The sequence below is a fragment of the Muscardinus avellanarius genome (genome assembly GCF_963383645.1).
Source record: "Muscardinus avellanarius genome assembly, chromosome: 17".
Lineage (NCBI taxonomy): Eukaryota > Metazoa > Chordata > Mammalia > Rodentia > Gliridae > Muscardinus > Muscardinus avellanarius.
In genome coordinates, this window is record NC_137803.1 from 17,982,211 (window position 1) to 18,006,118 (window position 23,908).

The 23,908-nt window shown below is 46.0% G+C and overlaps 1 protein-coding gene across 1 annotated transcript in view; it reads left to right on the forward strand.

Annotated features, from left to right (window-relative positions):
• Positions 1 to 1,665: 1,665 nt before the first annotated feature.
• ATP8B1 (ATPase phospholipid transporting 8B1) overlaps positions 1,666 to 23,908 on the forward strand; it is a gene marked incomplete at both ends in the record, with an annotated part of 76,146 nt that continues 53,903 nt past the window's right edge. Inside the window, 3 exons of the mRNA XM_080714679.1 lie at positions 1,666 to 1,846; positions 20,009 to 20,106; positions 21,203 to 21,316. Of these exons, the coding sequence (XP_080570805.1) occupies positions 1,666 to 1,846; positions 20,009 to 20,106; positions 21,203 to 21,316 (393 nt within the window). The remainder of the gene's footprint in view (positions 1,847 to 20,008; positions 20,107 to 21,202; positions 21,317 to 23,908) is intronic.

Consider the following 23,908-nt stretch of genomic DNA (forward strand, 5'->3'; position numbering starts at 1 on the left):
AGTAATGAAATTACAAGCATGTGCTACCATGCCCGATGTGCTTACTCTTTATTTTGAAACAGGGTCTCACTAAGTTGCAGAGGGCCTCACTAAGTTGCTGAAGCTGGCTGTGAACCTACGATCCTCCTGTCTCAGCCTCCCAAGTACTGGGATTACAAGTGTGTGCCACCACGCCCAGCATGCTTCGTTGCCTTTTTTTTTTTAGTTTTGGGGATGGAACCCAGGGGCATTCTACCTCTGAGCTCCAACCCCAGCCCTATTTTTTATTCATTATTTTGAAACAGGGTCTCACTGAGTTGCAAAGGGCCTCACTAAGTAGCTGAGGCTGCCACGAATCGCAATCCTCCCGCCTCAGCCTCCCGAATGCTGGGATTACAAGCGTGCGCCACCACGCCCGGCTCCTTTGCTTTTTAATGTTGTTTATAGCCTACTAAGCTTATTTAACTGGGTAGAGAGAGAGGTCCACAATTTGAAATACTGCCTTAAGATTTGTACAGCCTTGCCGGGCGTAGTGGCGCATGCTTGTAATCCCTGCACTTGGGAGGCGGAGACAGGAAGATCGCACTGATTCGAAGCCAGCCTCAGCTGGTTTAAGAGACCCTGTTTCCAAATAAAATATAAAATAGGTCTGGGAGTGTAACCCGGAGATAGAAGGGTTTCCAGGAAACCCAGTACCACCAAACAAACAACAACAACAACAACAACAACAACAACAACAACAACGAAAACCCCAAACCCCAAAACAAACAAAAACAAAAATTAAAAAAAAAAAGATTTGTACAGCCTTTTCTCTCTGTATTTTTTTGTTTGCTTGTTTTGTTTTGTTTTTAAGACAACCTCTCACCTTGCTGCCCACGCCGGCCTTAAACTCCTGATCCTTGTCTCAGCCTCCCAAATAATAGGATTACAGGTGTGTGCCACTATGCCTGGTTTTTTTTAAATTTTGTTTTGTTTTTAAATTAGGATCTATAACCCAGGCACAGTGCCACACACCTGTAATCAGCTACTTGGGAGGCTGCGGCAAGAGGATCGCTAGTTCAAGACCAGCCTCAGTAATAGTGAGACTCCCAGCAACTTAGCAAGACCCCTTTTTTTGTGGTACTGGGAGGCTGAAATCAGGGGCTTTCTACCTCCAAGCTACACCCCAGCCCTATTTTATAATTTATTTAGAAACAGGGTCTCACTAAGTTGCTGAGAGCCTCACTAAGTAGCTGAGGCTGGCTTTGAACCTGTGCGATCCTCCTGTCTCAGCCTCCCAAGCGCGGGGATTACAAGCGTGCGCCACCGTGCCCAGCTCAGCATGACCCTTTTTTAAAATATAAAATAAGAAGGGCTAAGAGTATAACTCAGAGGTAGAAGATCCCTGGGTTCAACACACACACACACACACACACACACACACACACACACACACACAGTTTGCAGCTATATATATTTTTTTTCTTACCCAAGTATTTAATAAATGTGAATGTTTTGTTCTTGTTTGTATACTAAGTTGAACTTTCGGGTTCATGTTCAGCAATATGTATCTGTTGGTGAGATAATGTTCTGTTAAAGGGGCATTGTAACAAGACGCAGACAGGATACAACCAGGATACAGAATTACAGTCTGTAACTTACCCGCCTCCCTTCGTCTCCGCCAGGTAGTTCCCGTCTGCCAGCAGAATGAACACAGAAAGGGACTCAGAAACGACATTCGAGGAGGATTCTCAGCCGAACGATGAAGTGGTTCCCTACAGCGACGACGAAACCGAAGACGAACTTGAGGACCAGGGGCCTGCCGTTGAACCGGAACAGAATCGCATCAATAGAGAAGCAGAGGAGAACAAGGAACCGTTCAGGAAAGGTGACTCAGGGAGGGCTGGCGCTGGTGACGTGACAGTCGACACAGTGGGTACTGCCTGCGTGTAGAGGGTGACGAGGCTATCGCACATGGTCCTGGAAGCCATCTTCCTTCCCCATCTCCTCCTCGGGGTGCGAGGACAGGTGCCTATCACCCTCAGAATGGCAGAGCTGGGAGACAAGTTCTGCAGAGAAACAGAAGGTCTTGTGTGTGTGTGTGTGTGTGTGTGTGTGTGTGTGTGTGTGTGTGTTTTGTGGTACTAGGGATTGAAACCAAGGGCATTCTACCTCTGAGCTACACCCACAGCTCTATTTTATCTTTTATTTGCTGGGCTTCCTGGAAGCCCTTCTACCCCCCGGGCTACACTCCCAGATCTATTTTTTTAAATATTTTTTTAAATTTGGAAACAGGGTCCCTTAAGCCAGCACGGCTGGCTTCGAACCTGCGCGATCCTCCTGTCTCCACCTCCCAAGCGCGCGGATTGCAAGCGTGCGCCACCACGCCCAGCGATTTATATTTTATTTGGAAACAGGGTCTCACTAAGTTGCTGAGAGCCTCACTCAGTAGCTGAGGCTGGCTTCGAACCTGTGCGGTCCTCCTGTCTCAGCCTCCCAAGCGCGGGGATTACAAGCGTGTGCCACTACGCCCGGCTCACAGTCCTATTTTTTATTTTGAAACAGGGTCTCACTAAGTAGCTGAGGCTGTCCTTGAACCTCACTCCTCCTGTCTCAGCTTCCCAAGTGTTGGAATTACAAGCGTGCACCACTATGCCCGACAGGCATAAATATTTTAAAAATAGAGTTGCATGTGGGAAGCTTTGCTTATTACTATACCCAAGAGTTTGAAAATCTCAACCAATATTTGCATGCCAGTTATTTTTATTGTTAAATTGTTAGCATAAACCGAGTTTCAGCATGCCTGTAATCCTGGTACTTGGGAGGCTGAGGCTGAGGCAGGTTTGAGATGAGCCTCAGCAGCCTACCAAGACCCTGTTTGAAATAAAATAGGGCTGGTGGTGTAGCTCAGAGGTACATAACTGCTGGGTTCAATCCCCAGTACCCAAAACAAAACAAAAAGTGTTGCCATAAGTTAGATCAGTACCTTCCCACACATGTGTGATTGTGTGTGTGTCTGGGAGATATATACATCAAACTTGGAGCCATTATTAAGAAATTATACCTGTGTGTGTGTGTGTGTGTGTGTGTGTGTGTGTGTGTGTGTATGTTTGTGTATGGGCATGCTCACGTGCCTACAAATGGATTAACAAGAACAATATCCAGGACAATCCCCAACTTGTGCACAAATACACGTGAGTTAACTATTAGCTACCTCTTTTGAAATGTGTCCCTCTTAGCTGAGCGTGGTGGCGCATGCTTGCAGTCCCTGTACCTGGGAGGCTGAGACAGGAAGATGGCAGTTCGCAGAAAGCCTCAGCTACTTAGTGAGGTCCTTTGCAACTCACTGAGACCCTGTTTCAGAATAAAGAATAAAAAATAAGCCGGGCGTGGTGGCGCACGCTTGTAAGCCCCGTGCTTGGGAGGCTGAGACAGGAGGATCGCCACAGGTTCAAAGCCAGCCTCAGCTACTTAGTGAGACCATGTTTCCAAATAAAGTATAAAATACATCTGGAAGTATAGCCTGGAGGTAGAAAATCCCCTGGGTTCCACCCCTACTACCACACAAAAATAAATAATAAAAATAGGACTGGGTATAGCTCAGAGGTAGAACGCCCCTGGGTTCAATCCCCCCTACCCCAAAAGGAAAAAAACAAAATGTGTTCCTCTTCTTTTCGCCAGTGTATCTCGGGCGCCGCCGCGTGGGGCCGCTGCTCCGCGGGGCTCTGAGCACGGTCCTCCTGGGAGCAGCGGTGGACCTTCCCACTGAGGGCTGTGTGCACATCCCTGGGGACGGGTCGCAGCGTCCCGCCTCGTGGCACCTTCAACCTGTTCCTCCCGTGCGCCCGGGCACAGTAGAGGACCTTGCGGTTCCCATTCCTTTGGCTCAGTCATTTGTGAACAGGAAGGGCTGTTAAAGCAGGAATGGTGGTGGGAGGGAGGCTCTGCCTGCCAGGAGGGGCACTCTACCTCCGAGCTACACCCCCAGCCATATATATATATATATATATATTTTTTTTTTTTTGGTGGTACTGGGGTTCCTGGAAGCCCTTCTACCTCCGGTATACAATCCCACAGGCTACACTCCCAGACCTATTTTTTAACATTTTATGTGGAAACAGAGTCTCTTAAGCCAGAGAGGCTGGCTCCGAACCAGCGCGATCCTCTTGTCTCCGCCTCCCAAGCGCGGGGATTACAAGCGTGCGCCACCACGCCCAGCTAATTCTTTATTTTGAAACAGGGTCTCACTAAGTTGCAGAGGGCCTCACTAAGTAGCTGAGGCTGCTTGAACCTAGGATCCTCCTGTCTCGGCCTCCCAAATCCTGGGATTACAAGCGTGGGCCACCGTGCCTGGTTTAGGAAGAAACTTTTCACGCAGACAGAAAATGTTTTAGGCTAGCTGGAAGTGGTGGGGCACGCCTGTAATCCCTGCGCTTGGGAGGCGGAGACAGGAGGATCGTGTGGGTTCAAAGCCAGCCTCTCTGTCTTAAGAGACCCTGTTTCCAAATAAAAATATAAAATAGGTCTGGGAGTATAGACTGGAGGTAGAAAGGTTTCCAGGAACCCCAGTACCACTACAAAAAAAAAAAAAATAAAAGAAAGAAAGAAAAATAAAAGAAAATGTTTTAGGCTATGTGAACTGCACAGGCTCTGTCCCAAGGGCCCAAGTCTCTTCATGCCACGTGAGAGCAGACACATACAATAGTCATTTTGAGCAGCAGGGTGTGGCTTACTTTCACCATTAAGCTTTTGCCTGTTCCTGTGGCTCTTTGACTTTTTATTTCCGTGATACTGGGCATTGAGTCCAGGGACCTTCTACCTCTGAGCTCCACTCCTATCCCCCCATCTTTTTTTGAAACAGGGTCTTACTAGGTTGCTGAGAGTCTAGCTAAGTTGCTGAGGCTGGTCTTGAACCTGCGATCCTCCTGTCTCAGCCTCCCGAATCCTGGGGTCGCAGGCCCGCTCCCCATCCCCCATTCTCCTGTGGTCTTCTGCTATGGAGGAAGCTGAGCCTTCTTGCTGGGGCTCCAGATTCGGAGCTGAAACGATTTCTTCCATGGCCACCTCAGATTCCAGCTGAAAAGCTGTAGTTTGTTTTCCACAGAAATCACCCCAGAGCTGTTCCCACGCGCGCGCCTCCCAAGGCCTTATCACAGTGACCTCAGCTTTATCTGTCTTCTCTAAGTTTCTGTCCGGGCGGGGCGGTTCTACCCGGGCAGGTTTTCTGGAAGCTTCTATTCTTTCTATCCCCTAGTTTCTCCTTCTAGGATCTGCTACCCTCCTAAGCTGTTTGTTTTCTTTTTTAAATTTAATTTAATTTTAGGTACCAGAATACCTAAAATAAAACAGCCCAGGGGCATTCTACCACCAAGCTATACCCCAGCCCTTTTTTTTTTTTTTTTTTTTTAACGGGTCTAGGGAAGGAACCCTGGGTCATTCAACCTCCGAGCCACACCCGCTGCCCTATTTTATTCTTTGAGTCTCACTAAGTTATGGAGGGCCTCACTAAGTAACTGAGGCTGTGCGCGAACCCCGATCCTTCTGTCTCAGCTTCCCAAATGCTGGGATTACAAGCGCGAGCAACCATGCCCGGCTGTGTGCCACTATTTTATTCTGAACAGTTTCACTTTGGAGAAAGTGACAGGTCATGAAGCCGCACTTTGGAATGATTCCTCTTGCTGGGCAGGCCGTGCGGTGTGTCCCTGGCTCCGCGGCCTCCACGTGTGGGAGAGGCTCGGGGAGGGGCAGTGGGGACTCATGGGCTCCATCCTATGGACTAGAAACCGGGAGCCCATCGACCCCTGGACTGTTTGTCCTTCTGTCTATGTCAAACAATTAGGTGAGCCGGGCGTGGTGGCGCACGCTTGTAATCCCGCGCTTGGGAGGCTGAGACAGGAAGATCACACAGGTTCAAAGCCAGCCTCAGCTACTTAGTGAGGCTCTCAGCAACTTAGTGAGACCCTGTTTCCAAATAAAATATAAAATAGGTCTGGGAGTATAGCCTGGAGGTGGAAAAGCCCCTGGGTTCTGCCCCTAGTGCCACAAATGAAAGAAAGAAAGAAAGGAAGGAAGGAAGGAAGGAAGGAAGGAAGGAAGGAAGGAAGGAAGGAAGGAAGGAAGAAGAAAAAAAGAAAAAACAATTAGGTGGGCTGGGCGTGGTGGCAGATGCCTATAATCTTAGTGTTTGGGAAGGTAAGACAAGAGCAGCACTGGTTTGAGGCCAGCCTGTGGTAACATTAAGTAAGATCTTGTTTCAATATTTAAAAACACCGAGCCCGGTGTGGTGGCGCACACTTGTCATCCCAGCTTTTGGGAGGCTGAGACAGGAGGATTGCGGTTTGCAGACAGCCTCAGCTACTTAGTGAGGCCCTTCGCAACTCAGTGAGACCCTGTTTCAAAATAAAGAATAAAGAATAGGGCTGGGGGATGTAGCTTGGAGGTAGAATGCCCCTGGATTCCATTCCCAGTACTGCCAAAAAAGAAATAAATAAAATAAAAATAAAGTGCTGAGGATACAGCTTAGTAGTAGAATGCCCCTGAGGTCAATCCCCAGAAGTACCAAAAATCATTTGCTTTTTTGTGGATTAAATCTGTTTGTGGAATTCTGGGTGTAATATGAAGATGTTGAATATTGACTTTACGAGGTTTTTTTTTTTTTTTTGTGGTACTGGGGTTCCTGGAAGCCCTTCTACCTCCGGGCTATACTCCCAGACCTATTTTTACATTTTTATTTGGAAACAGGTTCTCCTAAGCCAGCGGCGTGGCTGGCTTCAAACCTGTGCGATCCTCCTGTCTCCGCCTCCCAAGCGCGGGGATTACAAGCGTGCGCCACTATGCCCGGCCATCTTTACGAGTTTTTTACACCAAAGCAGAAGTCTGTAAAATCATTATTGAAGCCAGGTATGGTGATGTGCACCTGTAACTCCAGGACTTGAGAGGGAGGCTGAGACATAACAACCACAGGTTTGAGACAGCCTCAGCAGCACAGCAAGACAGACTCTCAGGAACCCAGCAAGACCCTGTTTCAAAATAAAAATAAAAACCAGGCGTGGCAGCGCATGCTTGTCCTTCTCAGGAGGCTGAGACAGGAGGATCACAGGTTTGCGGCCAACCTCAGCAATGTTGTGAGGCTCTCCACGACTTAGTGAGACCCTGTTTCGAAATAAAAAATAGAAAGGATGCCAGGCGTGGTGGCGTAAGCTTGTAATCCCAGCATTTGGGAGGCTGAGACAGGAGGATCACAGTTCGAGGACAGCCTCAGCTCCTTAGCGAGGCTCTTTGCAACTCCGTGAGACCCTGTTTCAAAATAAAAAATAAAAACACACCTGGGGATGTAGCTCAGAGGTAGAACACCCCTGGGTACTGCAAAACAAAACAAAACAAAAAAGATAAAATATAAATAAAGGGCTGGAGGTGTAGCTCAGAGGTAGAATGCCCATAGATTCAATCTCCAATGCCATAAATAAATAAATAAATAAATAAATAAATAAATAAATATTAAAACGGCTAGGGTGTAGCCCAGAGGTAGAAAGTCCCTAAGTTTAATGACTAGTAACATAAAAATCAGTCAATCAATAAATCATGGTCATTGGGTGGCATTACCAGAACCACAACCCATCTGCACAGCACAGTGGCCTTTGGTGTGATAGGTTCAAACTAAGCGTTGGTAGAGTGAAGTCACCAGACAGGTTCGCGGGGAGTTCTAGGTGATCGCCTGGGGAGCGAACGTGGCCAGCTCCTTCCTCATACCTTCTGGGGCATTTCAGAATCTCTGATCCCTATCTCGGAATCTCTCCAGTACGCGGCTTCCTAGTAAACCGGCAGGAACCTTGGCTCGGTGGGGTGAAGGGTAAACTTTGCACTTGAGGTCTGGCGCCGTGCTATCGGGTGTGTGGTCCAGGACGCAGCTCCGGCCTGGGATTGGGTGCCCGCGAAATGTCAGAGAAGCTTGGAGTGGGGGTGGAAACTCCAGCTCTGGTTTTTTCCAGTGCTGCCGGCACGTTCTGGCAGCCAGCACCCTTTCCTGATGCTTCAGCTTGTGGACCGCATTTGTTATAGGTTTCCACCCTCCCTAGGTGGCCACTGATGGAGCTGGGATTTGGTCTGGTCTCTTCATAGTCTTTTTCAAAAACCTCGTTTGAGCCGGGCGTGATGGCACACGCTTGTAATCCCAGCATTCGGGAGGCTGAGAGAGGCTTGCGGTTCGCGGACAGCCTCAGCTACTTAGTGAGACCCTCTGCAACTCAGTGAGACCTGGTTTCAAAATAAAGAATAAAAAATAGAGCTGGGGGTGTAGCTCGGAGGTACAATGCCCCTGGGTTCTATCTCTAGTATTGAAAAAAAAAAAAAAAAACCCAAAAAACCAAAAAGGGCCTGGTTTGTATTTCTAGGGGATGTTATTGGCTCTGATTTTTCAACACCTCTGTTGAATGGCCGCGTGACTCTTTACAAAAATTATTCTTCTGGCGCTGCCTGCCCTTCCCACGTACACAAAGGACACACCGTCTCCTGGGTTCATGCTGTGACTTCCCCACTGCTATACAGCAGCTCTACCTCCTTCCCTTCTCCCGCCCTCCTCTCTCTTTGTCCCTCTTTCCTTCTGGGGTGTGTGTGTGTGTGTGTGTGTGTGTTGTTTCGTTTTTTTCTCTTTGGGTATCTCTGGTATTCATTCCTAGTTAAGGATGGAATCACTGTGTGTGTGTGTGTGTGTGTGTGTGTGTGTGTGTGTGTGTGTGTGTGACTGGGGATTGAGTTGAGTCCAAGGGCGGCATTTTACCTCTGAACTATACCTCCAGCCCTATTTTTACTTACTTATTTTTAATTTGGAAACAGGGTCTTCCTAGGTTGCCGAGCGCCTTGCTAAATTGCGGAGGCTGGCTTCAAACCTGTGACCCTCCTGTTCCAGAATCCCAAGTGCTGGGATTACGGGCACACACACTACCATGCCTAGCTGTCTTCCCCTTTTTAAAAATCGTCGTTTTTTTTGGTAGAACATCTTTTTTTATTTTAATTTTATTTTTTTATCGGTGCATTGTAGCGTACATTTTAATGGGGTACAAGACGGTGGAGGCACGCATGCGCACATCATCCATTTAGCCCTTCCCGGTTCCCGCCCCATTCCTTCCCCTCCCTCCTCAAGTCTGGCTTAGTGACTGACTTTTATTTAAATCATCAACTATTTTCTTGACATTGTACATCACTGTGGGTAAGACCCTCTAAGAATTTAGGTTTTTAGGGCAGCAGAGCACGAGTCATCTAATGGCATGCCATGGGCCTGAGGGGCCTGGATCCCAGGCCCCTCCAGAGGAGGAACACCCAAAGCTGGAGGGCCTGGGTTGTTTCTTTGATGATATCATTGTTGCATGGTTAGTGGGGTGGTTTTTTTTTTTTTTTTTTTTTTGGTTTTGTTTTGTTTTGTTTTTCTTGGTACCAGTGATTGAACCCAGGGGGCATTTTACCTCTGAGCTACATCCTCAGCCAGATTTTATTTTATCTGTTTTGGTATTAGAGATTGCACCCAAAGATATTCTACCTCTAAGCTACATCACTAGCCCTTTTAAAATTATTTATTTATTTATTTATTGTGGTACTGAAAATTGAACCCAGGGGCATTGTACCTCTGAGCTATATCCCCAGTCCTTTTAAACTTTTTATTTATTTGCTTATTTATTTATTATTTTTGTGGTGCTGGGAATTGAACCTAGGGCATTCTATCTTTAAGCTACAATCTCAGACTATTTTTTCTTTTATTTTGAAATAGGATCTCACTTAAATTGCAGAGGTCCTCCCTAAGTTGCTGAGGCAGGCCTTGAACCCGTGATTCTCCTATCACAGTCTCCCAAGGACTGGGATTACAAGTGTGTACCACCCCACCCCACCCCACCTGGTTGGTTTCTTTCTTTCTTTCTTTCTTTCTTTCTTTCTTTCTTTCTTCGGGTCTGGGGATTGAATCCAGGGGCATTCAACCTCCAAGCTACACCCCCTGTCCTATTTTTTATTTTACAAGAGGGTCTCACTGAGTTGCAAAGGGCCTCACTAAGTAGCTGAGACTGTCCGCAAACCGCGATCCTTCGGTCTCAGCCTCCCTCATGCTGGGATTACAAGCGTGCGCCACCATGCCCGGCTTTGGTTTTCTTCTTTCAAAGGAAGAAATGAGCCTGGTGTGGTGACACACATAATCCCGGTACTTGGGAAACTGAAACAGAACGATCACAGGTTCAAAGCCAGCCTCAGCAACTCAATGAAGCTCTCAACAACTTAATGAGACCTGTTTCTAAATAAAATAGGGCTGGGGGTGTAGCTCAGAGGTAGAATGCCCCTGGGTTCAATCCCTAGCCACACAAACAAAATAAAAGAGAGTAAAAATGCCCTAGCCCGTTGAGCTTCGTGTTCAACAAGGGTCTTGAGAGCCCCATTGAAAGCGTTTTTCCCTTGAAGGTCCTTCATCCTGTGCTGTGAGAATCAAGAACAAGTACAAACACGCTGTTAGAATGTGCAGAGGAGATAAGCCAGAGATTGCCTGAGTAACTCTCCCCTTAGTCCGCCTCGAGCAGGGTTGACCGAAGCCTGCACTCAGGATTCCGTGCTGATAGCTGAACACTATCCTTTCCTGGTGGACACGGGAACCCCAGTTCTGCCAGATGGTCCAAGGCACAAACCCTGAGCCCAGAAACTTGGGGTTCCTCTTCTCCTTTGTAGCCATGAAATCAGAAAAGGATCTAAGATGGTCTAAGAAACCAGGTGAACTTAGCTCAGCCTGAGGCTCCTACAATTCCCTGACTGTGGGCTGCAGCGTTTGTGACTTCCCAAGCCCCGGTCCTGGTGTCCCTCGACCAGCCCTGGGGTAATCACTAGGAAGCAGCTCAGAAACAAGTCACTCAGAAGAGGTAAATGCTGGGGAGGGCTTGGGGCTCACTCTTCTTTCTTTCTTTTTTTGGGGGAGTACTGGGGTTGGAACCCAGGGGCATTCTACCTCCAAACTATGCCCCAGCCCTAATTTTTATTCTTTATTATGAAACAAGGTCTCACTGAGTCTCAAAGGGCCTAAGTAGCTGAGGCTGGCGGTGAACCCGGATCCTCCTGTCTCAGCCTCCCAAGTACTGGCATTACAAGCGTGCGCCACCACGCCCGGCTGCCGCTCACTCTTCTGAGCCCAGGTGCGGGATGCGGACGGAGTCACCCTTCTCCTTGTGGAGTAGTATTATCTGTGAACTCTCCATCCTCTAGCCCGAGGCTGGCTTCAAATCTGTGATCCTCCTGTTTTAGCCTCCCAAGTACTGGGATTACAAACATGCGCCAACCACGCCCAGCTATATATATTTTTTTTTAAACAGAGTCTAGTTAAATTGCCAAAGTTTGAGTTGCTGAGGCTGACCTTGAACCCACGATCCTCCTCTTTCAGCTTGCCAAGTACAGGAATTACAGCCTTGTGCCACAACACGTCACTGTCTTAAAGGTCACAGGGGTACCAAGCCAACAAGCTTTTTACCAATGTCCTGCCTGAGCTTTCTGGCGGAGCCTCCGCAGGAAGCCCTGGCCTTCCTCCTCCGGCCTCCCTTCCTGCCGGCTCCTCCTCCCACTTTCTGTCCTTGGCAGGTCCCTGTGCTGTCTGCAGATTGTCCTGTGACCACCTCTCCCCTTGAACCTGCTTCACGCACACCCGTGTGCCACCCTGTGTCACGGGCCTGCTGGTTACGAGAACAGATCCAGATGGACACTGCTCGGCCTTGGGTCCTGCCTTCACCACTTTTAGCTGTGTAACCTTGAGGAAGGGACTTTTCTGTGCCTCAGTATTACCATCTGAAAAGAGGGCTTAATATAGTTGCGTGTGGTGCTGCCCACCTGTAATCTCAGTACTTAGGAGGCTGAGAAAGGAGGATCACAGGTTCAACACCAGCTTCAGCTACTTAGTGAGACCCTGATTCCAAATACAAAATAAAAATAGACTGGCGGTATAGCTCAGAGGTAGAATGCCCCAGGATTCAATCCCCAGTACCAGCACCATCCCTCAGACAAAAAAACATGTATTCTAGTCGGGTATGGTGGCATACACTTGTAAACACAGTACTTAAGAGGCTGAGACAGGAGGATTGCTGGTTCGAGGCCAGCCTCAGCTACTTAGTAAGGCCCTTTGCAACTCAGTGAGACCCTAAAGAATAAAAAGTAGGGCTGGGTGTATAGCTTGGAGATAGAATGACCCTGGGTTCCATCCCAGTACCACGCACATACATAAAAAGTTGAACTGGAGGTGTACTTTAGAGGTGAATGGCCCTGGGTTTAATTCACAGCACCAAGCACAAAAGGAAAGGAAAGGAAAGGAAAGGAAAGGAAGAAAGAAAGAAAGAAGAAAGAGAGAAAGAGAGAGAGAAAGAAAGAACATGCTTACAATCCTCATACTGGGGAGGCTGAGACAGGAAGATCGCAGGTTTGAGGCCAGCTTCAGCAACTCAGCAAGGAGACCCAGAGCAGTTTAGTGAGACCCTGCTTCAAAATACAAACTAAAAAGGGCTGGGTTATAGCTTGGAGGTAGAATGACCCTGGGTTTAATTCCTAGTACAAAGAAAGGCAGAGAGAGAGACAGAGAGAGAGGAAGAGAGGAGGAAAGAGGGAAGGAAGAAAGCAGGGGGGAGGGAGAAAATAAAGAAGGAATGAAGGAACCAAACAGGAGCGTGGACAGAATCTCATCGGAATGCTCAGGGCTTATGGAGCGGCTTTGGCCTCTTGAAGCCTGAGTTTTGGAGTTGTCGGGCTGATCAATCACCTCTACAGCTCACAAAGCGCTTTCTTCTTGAATAGAAGGATGTATTCTCTGTCCTTGAAAATAGACAACCGCAGTTTCTTTAAAGATCTTTTCTCGCCGGGCGCGGTGGCGCACGCTTGTAATCCCAGCCTTTGGGAGGCTGAGACAGGAGGATCGCGGTTCACAGACAGCCTCAGCTACTTAGTGAGGCCCTTTGCAACTCAGTGAGACCCAGTTTCAACATAAAGAATAAAAAATAGGGCAGGGGGTGTAGCTCGGAGGTAGAATGCCCCTGGGTTCCACCCCAGTACTTCAAAAATATAAATCTTTTCTCAGCCGGGCATAGTGGCATACACCTATAATCCTAGTATTTGGAAGGTTGAGACAGGAGGATCGCAGGTTCAAGGCCAGTCTTGGAGACTTAGTAAGACCCTATTTCTTTTCTTTCTTTCTTTCTTTTTTTTTTTTTTTTTTGGTGGTACTGGAGACGAGTTCCTGGAAACCCTTCTACCTCTGGGCTACACTCCCAGACACCTATTTTTTATGTTTTTATTTGGAAACAGGGTCTCTTAAGCCAGTGAGGCTGGCTTCGAACCTGCGTGAACCTCCTGTCTCCGCCTCCCAAGCGTGGGGATTAGAAGTGTGTGCCACCATGCCTGGCCAGCAAGACCCTATCTCAAAAGAAAAAAATAAAATAAATCTGGTATGTAGCTTAGAGGTAGAATGCCCCGGGGTCGATCCTCAATACCAAAAAATAAAATAAAAATATCTTTTCTCACTCAGAATTTTGTTCACAAATTGTGTAGGGCCTATAACAGTAGGATTAGCTACATCCAGTCCAATTTTATTTTTGATTTTGAAACAGGGGCTCACTAAGCTGCAGAGGGCCTTGTTAAGTTGCTGAGGCTGTTCTCCAACCTGTGATCCTCCTGTGTCAGCCTCCCAAGTCATGGTCAAGGTTGAGCCTTTGATCTTGGAGTTCCCTGGTTTGCTGTGATTGGTATAAACCCATGCAGGTGTTTAGTGGGTCTACAAAGCAGAAATTCAGAGCCAGCGAAGAGGATGGGAGCATGGCGGAGCTAGCTTCCTTTACCCGAGAACAGCGATCTAGGGTCTTGGTGAGGGTGGAGATGCTCGAGACATCTCACAGCACTGTTTGTGTGTTCCAAGCACACAGGCATGTGCCAGACCCAGGGGTGGTTTTGAGTCAGCTGTGGCTCATGTTGAATGCACATCTGGACACATACCTTATGGTTTTGTTAATGCAAACTGGTTATCTTTGTAGCTTTTTTGTGTGTGTGGTACTGAGGGTTGAACTCAAGGGCATTCTACTTCTGAGCTACACCCCCAGCTTTAATTTTGAAACAGGGTCTTGCTAGGTTGATGAGAGTTTCACTACTTGCCGAAGCTGTCCTGAAACCTGTGATCCTCCTATCTCAGCCTCCCAAGTACTGGGATTACAGGCATACACCACCACACCCACCTATTTTTATATCTTTTAACAAGAAGGCCATATGGGTAAAAGTACTTTTTTTTTGCTGGTTAATTTTTATTTTTTTCTCTCTCTTTTGTCAATATTTGCATTTTAGAAAATGGGATAAGATGCCTTCTTTTTTTTTTTTTTCTACAAATTAGCCTTGTTCAAGTTTCTAGTGAAGTTCTTTTTTTTTTTTTTTTTTTGCAGTACTGATGATTGAACCTGTGGGCATTCTACTTCCAAGCTGCATCCCCAGCCCTCATTTTTAGTCTTTATTTTGAAACAGGGCCTCATTAAGTAGCTAAGGCTGGCCAGGAAACTTGTAACCTACTGTCTCAGCCTCGCAAGTACTGGGATTACAAGCATGTGCCACCATGTCTGGCTTGAAGTTCCCTTTTCTAAGCAGTCACTTAATAAATGTTTTATTAAAAAGGCAAATATCGGTGGGGTGAAGTGACACAGGCCTGGAATTCCAGTACTTAGGAGGCTGAGACAGGAGGATTACAGGTTCAAGGCCAGCCTCAGCAACTTAGTGAGACTCCTAGCAACTTACTAAGACCCTGTTACAAAATAAAATAGGGCTGGGGGTATAGCTCAAAGGTAGAATGCCCCTGAGTTCAAACTTCAACACCAGAAAAGGCAATAACTCCCAAGTGCTTATCTTTCCTAAAGGCATGCGTTTTAGCACAGATTTTTTTTCAAACCGTATTAAAGGTGTTCTCTGAAGCTGAATTAAATAAGTTTAATCAAATCAAAACAATGAGTATTCTCTGATTTTCTAAAAAAAGAATATGGCCTGTGATCACATTAATTTTGAAAAAGCTGGATTAAATAAGTGTCTTTACTATAGGATTTCTCCGAGCAGTTAATGCACCAGCGAGTCTATTGAATGAATGCCCAGGAGAGGGAGGCCAGATTGTATAAGTGTATTTGACCACAGGATACTATTTCCACACTTCTGTGTCTCTGACTGAAATACTCATCAAACAATTTTCTCATAGGATGAAGCAGAAGAAGACGTTAATTTGTTTGCCGTTGGTTTGTCTGCATTAGTTCAAACAAGGAGCCTTCTAGGATCATCGATTACTCAACTATAATCAGATTTCTGAAACTGAATAGAAATACTTTTGTGGTTAAGCCTCAGATTAAAGATGTAGTGGTGACTTTCCCCAGGCGACTTAAAGTGTTGCCAAACATGTCAAATTAAGAGATTAAGCCAGGCATTGTGGCATACACCTGTAATCCCAGTACTTTGGGAGGCTAAAATAAGAGATTCTCAGGTTCAAAGCCAGCCTCAGCAACTTAGTGAGGCCCTCAGCAACTCTGCAAGACCCTATTTTTGAACAAATAATAAAAAAGGTCTGGGGGTATAATTCAGAGACAAAGTACCTCTTACTTCAATCCTTAGTACCACAAAAAGAAAAAAAGAAAGACCAAGTTCATTTAACTTGAGGTTAGAAACTACCTTTGTAGCCAAGCATGGTGGTGCACACCTGTAATTCCAGTACTTGAGAGGCTGAGGCAGGAGAATCACGGGTTCAAGGACAGCCTCGGCACCATACAGAGACTCTCAGCAACCTAGTGAGACCCTGTTTCAAAATGAAAAATTAAAAAAGGGGCTGGCGGTATGGTTTGGAGGTGGAATGCCCCTTTGTTTAGTCTCCAGCATCACAAACAACCACGACCCTTGGTTTGAGGAACGTAAATGAAAATGATCCAGGGATGGGGAGTCCTGATGGAACCCAGGTGCGTTCGACCTCTGAGCTACACCCCAGCCCAATATTTTCGTCTTTTTATTTTTTATTTTATTTTATTTTGTGGTACTGGGGGTGGAACCCAGGGGCTTTTTTTTTTACGTCCCGGCTATACTCCCAGACCTTTTTTATATTTTATTTGGCAACAGGGTCTCATTAAGTTGCTGAGAGCCTCACTAAGCAGCTGAGGCTGGTTTCGAACCTGTGTGATCCTCCTGCATCAGCCTCGCAAGCGCAGGGATTACAAGTGTGTGCCACCGTGCCTGGCTAGTCTTTTTATTATTTATTTATTTATTTATTTATTTATTTATTTATTTATTTATTGGTGATACTGGGGATAGAAGCTTTCTACCTCTGGGCTACACTCCCAGACTTATTTTTATATTTTATTTGGAAACGGGGTCTCTTAAGCCAGAGAGGCTGGCTTCAAACCTGTGCGATCCTCCTGTTTTCACCTCCGAAGCGCTGGGATTACAAGCATGCGCCACCACGCCCGGCTAGTCTTTTTATTTTTGAGCCAGGGTCTCACTGAGTTGCGAAGGGCCTCGCTAAGTCGCTGAGGGTGTCTGCGAACTGTGGTCCTCCTGTCTCAGCCTCTCGAATGTAAGATCTCTGGCCTTTTCTCTTTTTGCTGGACATCTTTGTTTTGTTTTGTTTCTTTTTAGCCCTCCTAAAATTTAGAATGGCATCCTTACGTGATATTCTAGAACTCCCGTGGCTAGCATCCTTCACAAGTCATTTGCAAGCGCAAGTAAATCATTAAAAGCACATGCACCCAGGGGTGGTGGTGCATCTCAGTAATCCCCGGACTTGGGAGACTCACACAGGAGAATCCTGGGTTTGAGGCCAGCTTCAGGAATTTAGTGAGATTCTCTACAATTTAACAAGACCCTAATTCCAAATTTAAAAAATAATAATAAATTGGGCTGGGAATGTAGGTTGTAAGTAACCCCTCCAACCCAGCACTACGATCCCCAGCACTACCAAAAAAATAATAATAATAAGATGCCTTTGTAAATTACCATCAAATAGAATGGATTCAAGATTACCCTCTGAAATGGCTTTATTTTGAAGCCTACTCTCCTTTTGAGGTCTTCCTCAAGTGGGAAAGAAATGTTCTGATTGTAGATAATGTTACAGTTCTCGAGGGCTGGTTTATAGTTCCGAGTCCATTTTCCCTTTTGAGAAACCTGCACTCGTCCTTGAGTGGTGGCAGGGCCGTTTGTGTTCATCATAACACAGCACTCATGACCGGCTGAGAGGCGAGGAGCCTTCAGGGGCGCTGCGTGGTCTTAAAAAAGCTATCGGCTTAATGACTTGCGTTTCTCAGCAGTCCCTGCTTGATTCTTCTCTTGAAGTATTATCTGAATTTCCTAGGGTATAGAAGTCGGAAAATGAGTTGTTTAAAAGGTTGAAAGTTTAGCCGGGCGTGGTGGTGCACGCTTGTAATCCCAGCATTGGAGAGCCCAAGACAAGAGGATCGCAGTTCGCAGACAACCTCAGCTACTTAGTGAGGCCCCTTTGCAACTCAGTGACTGTATTATTATTATTATTATTATTATTATTATTATTATTATTATTATTATTTTGGTAGTACTTGGTATGGAACCCAGGGGCTTTCTACCTCCGGGCTATACTCCCAGACTTATTTTTTAATATTTTTTATTTGGAAACAGAGTCTCACTAAGTTGCTGAGAGCCTCAGTAAGTAGCTGAGGCTGGCTTTGAACCTGCGCGATCCTCCTGTCTCAGCCCCCCAACCGCGGGGATTACGAGCGTGCGCCACCACGCCCGCCTGGTGAGACCCTGTTTTAAGATAAAGAATAAAAAATAGGGCTGAGGGTGTAGCTCAGAGGTCAAGTGCCCCTGGGTTCCATCCCCAGACCTGCAAAAAAAAACAACCAAAAAACAAAAAAGTTGAAACGTTTTGCAAACGATGATGTCTTTGTTTTAATAGTCCTCAGATTAACCATCCTATAGTTCACTTGTAAACGCTCCTTCATATATCCCCATCTGCAGCAGTGGTCCTGCCACAGTGCTGTGTGGTGCTGGGGATGGAGCCCAGGGCACTCTACCTCGAGCCACACCCCAACACACACACACACACACACACACTCTCTCTCTCTCTCTCTCTCTCTCTCTCTCTCTCTCTCTCCTGTGAATTGAACTCAGGGACTTTTTACCTCCAAGCTACACCTCCAGACCTATTTTATACTTTATTTGGAAACAGGGTCTCACTAAGTTGCTGAGAGCCTCACTCAGTAGCTGAGTCTGGCTTTGAACCTGTGCGATCCTCCTGTCTCAGCCTCCCAAGCGTGGGGATTACAAGTGTGCGCCACCACGCCCGGCTATTCTTTATTTTGAAACAGGGTCTCATTTAGTTGCTGAGGGCCTCACCAAGTAGCTGAGGCTGGCCACGAACCTGTGATCCTCCTGTCTCAGCCTCCTAAGTACTAGGATTACAGGCGCGTACCACCATACTGGGCTCCATGCTCATTAATCTTATTAAGACCTCAAGGGCTGCTCATCTGCATCTGTTCATGGAGAGCCTGCTCCTCAGAGGGGCTGCCTTGATTTTTCTCCCAGCCCATTTTTGAACCTTCATGGCAGAAGCCCGAGTACAGGTGCATACTGCAGCTGATGTAAAAAGCTTGAGTCTGTCCTCCCCAGGGATCCTCCCAAGTGGACGCTTGCTGACTGAACCGTTGTAACTGTGCTTAGAAGGCTGAGCCATGACAAAAGGCCATGCCTGCACACAAGGCGTGGTGGTGCACACCTGCAATCCCAGTACTTGGGAGGCTGAGGCAGGAGGATTTCAGGTTCAAGGCCAGCCTCAGCAATGCAGAGTGACCTGAGTCCAAAGGAAAAGAAAAAGGGCTGGGAGTGTAGCTCAGAGGTAGAATGTCCCCACCAAGTTCAATCCCCAGCACCAAAACAGACAAATAAACAAAAGCTGGGGAAGGCATCTTCCACTCACTGTGGTGGTGGTGGTGGGGACCCCCCCAAGGGAATCAGATTGGCAGGAGCACTGTAGTAGAGAGAGGCAGAGAAAGCCCTGTTCTTGAGAAGTCTGTTGGATAAAGAATGTGCCTGCAGCAAAGAAGCTGTGTACTTTCTTTTTCTTATTTATTTATTTGTTTGTTTGTTTGTTTATTTGCATACTGGGGACAGAATCCAGAAGCATTCTACACCCCCGGCCCTATTTTTTTATTCTTTACTTTGAAACGGGGTCCCACTGAGTTGCAAAGGGTCTCACTAAGTAGCTGAGGCTGTCTGCGAACCACGATCCTCGGGTCTCAGCCTCCGGAATGCTGGGTCTACAAGCGCGCGCCACCACGCCCGGCTTGTGTACTCTCTGAAGTTCCCTGGAACTTAGACAGGGCCCTGGGCAGGACTGGGGCTACTGAGTAGCACGGTGAAGGTGTTAAGTGCTTCAAATGATCCTGAAAAGAGACGGGCGCTGGTCATGGGTGGGGGCGGGGAGGGGAGGACGCGGTGCACACACTGACCTCGGATTGGGCTGCGGAGGTGTTGAGTTCGTTGGCGGTATCCTTTTACTCTGATTTACTCGTTCATTAAATATTTAATGCAATATAAATATTATGAACCAAGTCAGTGAGGTTGAAAAACAATTTAATTGAGCTGTGACCTTCTAGGGCTCTGGTCTTTGTGTCTGAGCCATGTTTAGGTAAGACTTGCTCTATTAGAAGTGTGTGTGTGTGTGTGTGTGTGTGTGTGTGTGTGTGTGTGTGTGTGTTTTACTGGGGATTGAACCCAGAGGCATTCTGCCTCTGAGCCATATCCCCAGCCATATTCTATTTTTATTTTGAATTAGGGTCTCGGTAGGTTGATGAGGGTCTCACTACTTGCTGAGACTGTCCTGGAACCCGTGATCCACCTGTCTCAGCCTCCCAAGTACTGGGATTACAGGCGTGCGCCACCAGGCCCAGCTCCCCCCACCTTCTCTATGGACATGAGTCCTATGGGATTAGGATTTACTCTTCTGACCTCATGTTAATTTGATTGCTTCTGCAGTGACCCTATTTTCTATTCATGTATGTTTCTTCTCTTTCTCTTCAAGACTGTACGTGGCAAGTCAAAGCAAATGATCGAAAATACCACGAACAACCTCATTTTATGAATACAAAGTTCTTCTGTATTAAGGAGAGTAAATATGCAGTAAGTTGAATCCTAAATTATTATTATTATTGTTGTTGTTGTTGTTGTTTTTGTTGTTAATTTGTGGTGCCAGAAGTTGAACCCAGGAGCATTCTACCTCCAAGCTACACCCCCAGCCCTATTTTATTTTACTTTGAAACAGAGTCTCACACTTGGTGAGGTGGTTCTCCAACCTGAGATCCTCTTCTCTTAGCTGCCCAAGTACTGGGATTACAAACTTGAGCTACCAGGTCCGGCTCTATTTTTATTTTTATTATGTGTGTGATGCTAAGGATTGAACCCAGAGGCATTCTACCTCAAAGCTACTGCCCCAGCCCCCCCCGCTTTTTTTTGTTTATTTATTTTTTTGGTGGTACTGGGGTTCCTGGAAACCCTTCTACCTTCGGGCCACACTCCAAGACCTAATATATATATTATATAATATATATATTATATATATATATATATATAATCCTCCTAATATATATATATATATATATATATATATATATATATATATTCCTCCTTGTCTCAGCCTCCCAAGAACTGAGATTACAGGTGTGCGCTATATATATATTTTATTTGGAAACAGGGTCTCTTAAGCCAGCAAGCCTGGCCTCGAACCTGCGTTTTCCTCCTGTCTCCACCTCCCAAGCACGGGGATTAAAAGCGTGCACCACCACGCCCGGCTCCCTTTTATATTTTTGTGAAGCAAGATCTCGCTAGGTTGAAGAGAATCTCACTACTTGCTGAGGCTGTTCTCAAACCTGGGATCCTCCTTTCTCAGCCTCCCAAGTACTAGGATGACAGGTGTGTACCACCATGCCTGGCTTCTTTACCTCATTTTTTAAGAGGCCCTGATGGATCAAGGCCTCTGACAGCAAGATCCACGAGGTCAAAGTTAATGTCTATATCTCCTTACTCTCTCTGACACAAGTTTCCACGTGTTCATTTTGAGGCCAGCTAGAATCAAAAGCTTAAATGAAATCTAAGTGTCTTTCTGACTGATGGATTATGACACTGAGCTACTATAGGCCTTGTGATATCGTGATTTTTACAGATAGGTAAACATGCTGTATGACATCATTTAGAATAACATTCTTCTTTTTTCCAACAGAATAATGCAATTAAAACCTACAAGTACAACGCATTAACCTTTCTACCCATGAATTTGTTTGAGCAGTTTAAGAGAGCAGCCAATTTCTATTTCCTGGTCCTTCTCATCCTACAGGTAATGCCCTTGGGTATTTTCAATCTGTTGTGAATCATGATAACTACAGATGTTTAAGTCATAGACGCATGATCATCAGGGTTTTCTGCAAAAGGGATCAGGGCCTGGTCTGCAGAACCAGCTGACTCTGAATGAACAGGAACAGAGAGCACAGGGAAATGTGGTTCTAGCTCCTTCCTTCCTTCCTTCCTTCCCTTCCTCCTCCTCTTCCTTTTCTCTCTCTTTCTTTCCTTCTTTTGCTTTCTTTCTTTCTTTCTTTCTTTCTTTCTTTCTTTCTTTCTTTCTTTCTTTCTTTCTTTCTTTCCCTCTTTCTCTCTTTCTCTCTTTCTTTCCTAGGATTGAACCCTATCCTATACACCCAGACCTATTTTATTTTTTATTTTGAAACATGGTCTCAATAAGTTGCCCGGAACTGCCACTGATTTGCCAAAGTTGGCCTCAAAACTGCGATCCTCCTTGTCTCAGCCTCCCAAGAACTGAGATTACAGGTGTGTGCCACCACACGCGGATGAGTGCTCTTATTTTAAAATTAGATTTTGTACTGAAATATTAAAACTGGTATTATTCATGTAAACTAAATACTTTACTTTAGAATTCTTTGTAATTAAGCCTATTTTTGTGCTTGTTCTTTATTTTTGCATTTACTTGCCTAGTTTCTCGCAAAATAGTATTGATTTTTATTACGATTTTAGTCATAGTGTGTGTATGTGTGTGTGTGTGTGTGTGTGTGGTGATGGGGATTGAATTCTGGGGCATTCTGCCTTTGACCCACACCCCCCCCAGCCCGTTTTTTTCTTAATTCTTTATTTTGAAACAAGGTCTCACTAAGTTGTGGAGGGCCTTACTAAGTAGCTGAGGCTGGCTACGAACCTGGATCCTCCTGTCTCAGCCTCCCAAGTACTGGGATTACAAGCATGTGCCACCACGCTCAGCTTGGTCATAAAGTTTCTAAGTTTTTTTTAATATTTATTGCTGTAGTGGGGATTGAACCCAAGGGCTTTCTGTCACCAAGCTACATCCCCAGCCCCATTTGTTTATTTATTTATTTATTTATTTATTTATTTATTTATTTATTATTTTTTTATTTTTGCAGTCCTGGGGATTCAACCTAAGGACATTCTACCTCTAAGCTACACACCCAAAAAAGAAAGAGAGAACATGAAATTTGCCATGGTAGGCATTAAGGATCACCACTGTCTAGCCCCCAATACCACTCACTGAATAGATTAAGCAGTGTTTCCCATTTCTCCTCCCACCAGCACCCAGTAGTCACCAATCTACTCTGAACATTTGACATAAATGGAATTGTGCAGCCTTGGCCTATGGGACTGGTTTCTCCCGCTAGCACGTTTTTATTCTTTATTTTGGGAAAAAGGTCTCATTAAGTTGTGGAGGGCCTCACTAAGTAGCTGAGGCTGGCTTCAAACCTGTGATCGTCCTCTCTCAGCCTCCCAAGTACTAGAATTACAAGTATGCGCCACCATGCACAGGTTTTTTTTTTTTTAATTTGAGATGAGGTCAAAGGGCAGCCCCAAACCTGCAATCCTCTTGCCTCCGCCTTCCAAGTAGCTGGGGTTACAGGTGTGCACCACTGTACCTGGCTAAGCAAAGGACTTATTTTTCTGAGCTGGTTTTGTATTAGAGAAGGCCTTCTTTCTAGTTTTTTTTCTTTAAATGGTGGTAAAAGAGTCACTTACCTGGAAAGCAAGGCTGCTGTCTTTTAGAGACTGCTGCTATGATGTGCTTCATTTCCTGATTAGCATCAACCTTCCAGAACCTGACTTGCGGGTTACAGAGACAGCGTATCCGCGGGTTACAGAGACAGTGTATCCGCTTGGCCTTATCAGATTCTTGCCATCGAGTGTTGGATTTGGAAAACAATCCTACTGCTGGCATCCACCCACTAAGGATTTATAAAATGGTAGCACAGCTGGGTATGGCAGTGCACACCTGTAATCCCAGTACATGGGAGGCTGAGACAGGAGGACCACAGGTTCATGGCCAGCCTTAACTACTTAGTGAAGCCCTCTGCAACTTAGCAAAACTCTGTTTCAAAATGAAAAGTAAATCCAGGCGTGGTGGCGCATGCCTGTGATCTCAGCATTTGGGAGGCTGAGACAGGAGGATCGCGGTTCGGTTCAAGGACAGCCTCAGCTACTTAGTGAGGTCCTTTGCAACTCAGTGAGACACTGTTTCAAAATAAGGAATAAAAAATAGGGCTGGGGGTGTAGCTCAGAGGTAAAATGCCCCTGGGTTCCATCCCTAGCACCACAATAAAATAAGATAAAATAAAATAAAATAATATAGGTTTGAAAGGGTATAGCTCTGAGGTAGAATGCTCCTGGCTTAATCCCTAGTAACACACACACACACACACACACACACACACACACACACACACACACACACACGAAAAACCCCTCATGCTGTGGCCCAATGACTGACAAGTTACAAGAGATCTGTATTAAACTAGCCTCTCAAACTTTCATTCAGGCCGGGCATGGTGGAGCACACTTAGAATCCCCGCACTTGGAAGGCAGAGACAGGAGGATCACACAGGTTTAAAGCCAGCCACACTGGCTTTAGAGACCC